This window comes from Sinocyclocheilus rhinocerous, unplaced genomic scaffold (genome assembly GCF_001515625.1).
Source record: "Sinocyclocheilus rhinocerous isolate Xijiao unplaced genomic scaffold, SAMN03320098_v1.1 scaffold3658, whole genome shotgun sequence".
In the NCBI taxonomy this organism is placed as follows: domain Eukaryota; kingdom Metazoa; phylum Chordata; class Actinopteri; order Cypriniformes; family Cyprinidae; genus Sinocyclocheilus; species Sinocyclocheilus rhinocerous.
Window position 1 is genome coordinate 68,071 of NW_015667295.1, and position 6,222 is coordinate 74,292.

General features: G+C 37.8%; 1 protein-coding gene across 1 annotated transcript; it reads left to right on the forward strand.

Moving 5' to 3' along the window:
* The first annotated feature begins 2,272 nt into the window (after positions 1-2,272).
* Positions 2,273-3,854, forward strand: LOC107733661 (rhodopsin). Its single transcript, XM_016545391.1, has one exon. It carries the CDS (start codon positions 2,389-2,391, stop codon positions 3,451-3,453), a length of 1,065 nt encoding a protein of 354 aa, XP_016400877.1. The 5' UTR covers positions 2,273-2,388; the 3' UTR covers positions 3,454-3,854.
* The last annotated feature ends 2,368 nt before the right edge of the window (positions 3,855-6,222 follow it).

The window sequence follows — 6,222 nt, forward strand, 5'->3', positions numbered from 1 at the left end:
AAGAATATCTCTTTGGATTTGAGACTTTAGTCGTTGCAACTTAACAGATCTTCTTTATGCACCAAGAGCTTGTAACACTCCAAAGAGAAAGGAAAAATTGAAATCGCATCATATGACCCCTTTAATAATGTGTCTATGTCTGTCATTGAAGTTATGTTTTTATTGTAATGACCTTGAAAAGTGGATTCAGCATTGGGGGAAAATTAGCATATTTTTACTCAAATATAATACATTTATGGTATATTGTTTGTGTGTTTCAAAGACACTCATAATTAATTTGAAATGTACTCGTGATACAAAAAAAGTACACTTTAATATCACTAATCAAGCATGTAATTAGGCATATACTTAAAGTGTACTAAGTATACTTGAAGTTGTTCCAATTTAGCATATAAAAGTACACTAAATACACTTAAAGTTATACTTTACTATAATTTAATTACAATTAAAATATACTTAGTACAAAATTAGTTGTTCCAAAATAGCACACTTCAAGTTAACTAATCATTAACACACTTAAAGTATACTGACAATTAGTCTGGCTGCAAGTATACTTAGCATATGTTTTTTCACTAGGGTTTACAGTTGCTAAAAATACAACTAACACACTTGAAGTACACTGACAATTAGTCTGTCTCCAAGTATACTTAACATATTTTTTATTTATTTATTTATTTTTTTTCACTAGGGGAGCTACACTAAAATTACTGACAAAAAGTTTCTGTTCATACCGTATACTGTAGCCTACTTCAGATTGTGTGAATATTTTATGTTCAAATATTTACCAATTGTTGAACTGAATGCTAATTGAGACTATACTAACCAGTTACAGCCAATATTTCCCCTGCAGCCCATGCAGTGTGGATTGTAGAAAGACTAGCAAGCAGCTAATGTGCTTAAGGCTCCTCGTTGTAGGGTAACTCTCCTGTAATCTGTAAATCCTCTTCATAAAACCCACCTGTGTGAAATATGCTGAGCCTTGAGCATGTCTACCCAGGCATTTCACAGGGACAAGGGTAGCCTTAGTCCACCTGACACTACACGATCTAGAATATGCAAGAGTGGAAATAAGTTTATGACAAATATGCTTGTGTTTAGTATACTGGTTTTATTATCATGAATGAAAAATGACTGATGAATGAACTTCTTATTCTTGAATTAAAGTGCTTGCTTAAATGTGATGATTTCTAAGAACAGTAGTTAACTTGGAGTATTCTGGTTCCTTCAGATGTTTGAGAATGGCATTAACATCTGCAAGGTCGTGAGTGCATTTCCCAGAAAACATGTATACTTTGAATGCACCAAGGCCGATACATGCCAGAGCACTTATTAGGGATATTGTAGTGTGTGTGAAATGTGACCTACTTTTCTATGGTGTTCCGCAGGCATATACCTTACAAGATCACAACATTCCTTGTTGGCACTAATGCAGCACAGGTCATCACATTATCTTGAAACAGTTTGTGGTTTGCTGACATGAAAGTGTCTTCATTTTGAATCACTTCAAACTGAACAAACTTCTTTTGTCAAATGTTTTGCTTAAAAACGTGAGTGTGCTGTCTTGGTTTGAAATTTGGTTACACTTTATTTCGATAGTCCACTTTAGACATTCTATTAACTATAATTAACTTTGTAACTACATGTCAACTAATTCTCATTAATTTGCAACTACATGTCTACTAACTCTCAGAGTAGACTGTTAGGGTAGGTTTAGGGTTAGTAGAATGTTGACAAAGAAAGTGTTAGAAGATATTAAGCAGACAGTCTACTAATACTCTACTAACTGCTAGTTGACATGTAGTTGCAAAGTTACTTACTGTTAATAGAATGTCTAAAGTGGACTATCGAAATAAAGTGTTACCTGAAATTTTGTTTTCTCACTTGTGCTCTTTGAAATGTGTCCAAATCCTATTCGGGGCCTCTGCATTGGATGCTGCTCTATGGAAGTCAAGTTACCTTTATTTATATAGCGCTTTTAATAATACAGATTGTGTCAAAGCAGCTTTACAATATTAAATAGGAAAATAGTGTGTAATAATGCAAAACGGTAAACACTCAATTTTCAGTTAAAGCCAGTTTGTCGTTGATCAGGGTTTTTTTTTTTTTTTTCGCCGCTTACCTGCCTTGTGCAGGTACAACCTTAATAACTTGATAAGTTGCCAGATATGCAGTGCAATGATGACTGGGATTATTTTATTAGCTGTGGCCTAAATAGATTCGTGCTGACAGCCTGGAAACATCAGGTAATCCCAAGCGAGCCTCTATAAAGCGGGGTGCATGCTCGCCCCGTCAAGTCGTAGCATGGTCCTGCCTCGTTTCTCCACAGTCTTGCCAAGCCATCCAAACACTACCGCAGAAAGGGGCTGAGCACAACATCCAACTGCAGCCATGAACGGTACAGAGGGACCGGCATTCTACGTGCCTATGTCCAACGCCACCGGCATTGTTAGGAGCCCGTACGAGTATCCCCAGTACTACCTGGTGGCGCCATGGGCATACGCCTGCCTGGCCGCGTACATGTTCTTCCTCATCCTCACCGGCTTCCCCGTCAATTTCCTCACTCTGTATGTCACCATCGAGCACAAGAAGCTGCGTACACCTCTCAACTACATTCTGCTGAACCTCGCCATTTCCGACCTCTTCATGGTGTTCGGTGGCTTCACCACGACGATGTACACCTCGATGCATGGCTACTTCATTCTCGGACGCATCGGCTGCAACCTCGAAGGCTTCTTCGCAACCCTGGGTGGTGAAATGGGCCTTTGGTCCCTGGTGGTGCTGGCCTTTGAGAGGTGGATGGTCGTCTGTAAGCCCGTGAGCAACTTCCGCTTCGGAGAGAACCACGCCATCATGGGTGTTGCCTTCACCTGGGTCATGGCCTGCTCCTGCGCCGTGCCTCCCCTGGTCGGCTGGTCCCGTTACATCCCCGAGGGCATGCAGTGCTCGTGCGGAGTCGACTATTACACTCGCGTACCTGGCGTTAACAATGAGTCCTTCGTCATCTACATGTTCATCGTCCACTTCATGATTCCAATGGTTGTCATATTCTTCTGCTACGGCCGTCTCGTCTGCACCGTCAAAGAAGCCGCTGCCCAGCAGCAGGAGTCTGAGACCACACAGAGGGCCGAGCGCGAGGTCACCCGCATGGTCATCATCATGGTCATCGGCTTCTTGATTTGCTGGGTCCCCTATGCCAGCGTGGCCTGGTATATATTCACCCACCAGGGAAGCGAATTTGGGCCTGTCTTCATGACACTGCCAGCCTTCTTTGCCAAGACCGCTGCTGTCTACAACCCGTGCATCTACATCTGCATGAACAAGCAGTTCCGTCACTGCATGATCACCACCCTGTGCTGCGGCAAGAACCCCTTCGAGGAGGAAGAGGGCGCCTCCACTACTGCATCCAAGACCGAGGCTTCGTCCGTGTCTTCCAGCTCCGTGTCCCCTGCGTAAACACTCGTCCGTGACACACGATAAGCAGCTACGTGCACTGGGCTTCGACGGCAACCAACGACACAGAGACCACAAAGTGTTCAGCCCAGGGAAACGAGCGACCGCTACCACTTGCAGAAAAAAATGTTCGTCAGTTTTCCTTTTTGTATTTTTACAAAACCCAATTGGTTCAACCAAAAGACAGTTTTGAGAGAGGACAGACCATGTCCCAGTTTCAGTACATCCAGCGAGTCCAGCGTAACGGTGCATAAGATTATTTTTGTTTTTTTATTTTTCTTCCTAAAATGCAGCAAAAGGAAAAATATCTTAACTCTCTTACTGTTGGACTCCTTATACTGGCTTTGTTGTGATTGTAGAGGCATGTATTCAAGGCAACGTAACAATAAAAAGCACTTTGCAAATTAAATCGCTCTGTTTATGTTTTGATTGAGCTGTAATGTTAACGAAATGTCGAAATAGTATTTTAAATTAAATAAACTATACTGATTTCTGATGAGAGCTTTAATGTGGTGTATATATTCCCACCTTCGGTAAAGGCTGAGTGCTTTTTAATCTATTCTGTTTAATCAACACCAAGACAATAGCTACTGCAGAGTTTTGAATTGAAAAAAGTACATACATTTCTTCAACAGTTAACAGCACCATAATTATGGATAACAGGCTCAATATGTTATTCAACGCAAGTATACAACCGGGGCAATCCTCACTGTCACCTTGGATTAAAGGCTTTATGAAGGATGATTTGACAGATATGTATGGATGAATTAGGTAGGATCAGAACTGACGTGTTAATCCTGCTCTAGGTCAGAGTGGTGAAAATAGATTATGATTATGTATAGTTTGCCTTTCACTGGCATCTGTGTAAATAGGGACACACAGCCTCACACAACATTTGGTAACACTTAAGATTAGGGAACACGATTCACTAACATGAACTATTGTAGTTGCTTATGAACATGCATATTACTAGCATATTGGCTGTTTATTAGTACTTATAAAGCACATATTAATGCATGACCATGTTTTAGATCCCTTAAACCTACCCCATACCTAAAAATAACTACTACTACAACTGCATTACTTACTATGACAAGGGGCAAATTAGGAGTTTACTGAGGGAAAACTCTTAGTTAATAGAGAACCAAAGAAGGTCAGACGCTTTTTACTGAGATTATAGCTAAAATTATTGCTAAGTGTGGACAAGCTCAAGTCTACAAATGTATGTAAGCAACGTTATCAAGATGTTTAAGACTCGTGGCACTGTGGCCACCTTCACTAGACATGGCTGTAAGAGAAAACTTGGTGGAAATTTGCAGCAAAGGATTGTTTAAACGGTGGAAAAGGCACTTTGGTCAGCCTCAACACAAATTAAAGCTGACCTTCAGACACAAGGTATGACAGTTTCAACTTGCAACATCTCCATGAAAGGGGGTTGTAAGGTAGGAGACCCAGAAGAACCCCCACAAAGTCATGTCTGAAGTTAGCCAGAACTAGGGCTGGACGATATGGCCAAAATTTATATCAGGATATACAGTATTTCTTAATTTCGGTCGATACGATATAATTCCGATATCGATATGAACACTATTAAAAAAAGCCTCATAAAAACTGCCAAGAAACCCACAACAGATGTCTGTACCTACAAACTTCTGAAAAATGAATTTTCCAAGTCTATGAAACCTCCTCTTATAAAACTATATAATATTAAAAAAAAACAAAAAAAACAGCACAAATAAATTAATGTTCACCTTTTATTTGTATTTAGCCTTCATACAAACAAGAAATGTGAAATCACTGTAAAATAAACATCTCAGACTCACCTTATTAATATTAATATCTTCAACTTCAAACTATAGGCTAACATACACTACCAGTCAAAAGTTTTTGAACAGTAAGATTTTTAATGTTTTTTAAAGAATTATCTTCTGCTCACCAAGCCTGCATTTATTTTGATCCAAAAACAGTAATATTGTGAAATATTTTTACTATTTAAAATAATTGTTTTCTATTTTAAAATATTTTAAAATGTAATTTATTCCTGTGATTTCACAGCTGAATTTTTAGCATCATTAGTCCAGTCACACGATCCTTCAGAAGTCATTCTAATATTCTGATTTTCTGCTCAAAAAAAAATAATTTATTATGTTGAAAACAAATGAGTAGATTTTTTTTCAGGTTTCTTTGATGAATAGAAAGTTCAGAAGAACAGCATTTATCTGAAATATAAATCTGTTGTAACATTGTAATCTTTTTGATCAATTTAAAGCATCCTTGCTAAATAAAAGTATTATAAATAAAATAAAATTGCAGTGCTAAATAAAATTTCTATATTTTCTGTCCCAAAAAGAAAAAAAATTATACTGACTCCAAGCTTTTGAATGGTATAGTGTATAATGTTATAAAAGCTTTTTATTTCAGATAAATGCTGATCTTTGGATCTTTCTATTCATCAAAAAATCCTGAAAAAAATGTTCTCAACTGATTTAAATATTGATAATCAGCAAATCAGCATATTAGAATTATTTCTGAATATTTAAAATAACTGCTTTCAAATAGAAATAAGTTATTTTAAATAGTAAAAATATTTCAAAATTTTACTGTTTTTGCTGTATTTCTGATCAACTAAATGCAGGCTTGCTGAGCAGAAGAGACATCTTAAAAAAAAAAAAAAAATTAAAAATCTTACTGTTCAAAAACTTTTGACTGGTAGTGTATGTATGTATCACACTCATATCACATCTAGTTGTTTTGGATAAGAATAAAACGTCA

Excerpts from the sequence above, each read along its gene's own strand:
- LOC107733661 (XM_016545391.1), top strand. The coding sequence starts at position 2,389 with ATGAACGGTACAGAGGGACCGGCATTCTACGTGCCTATGTCCAACGCC.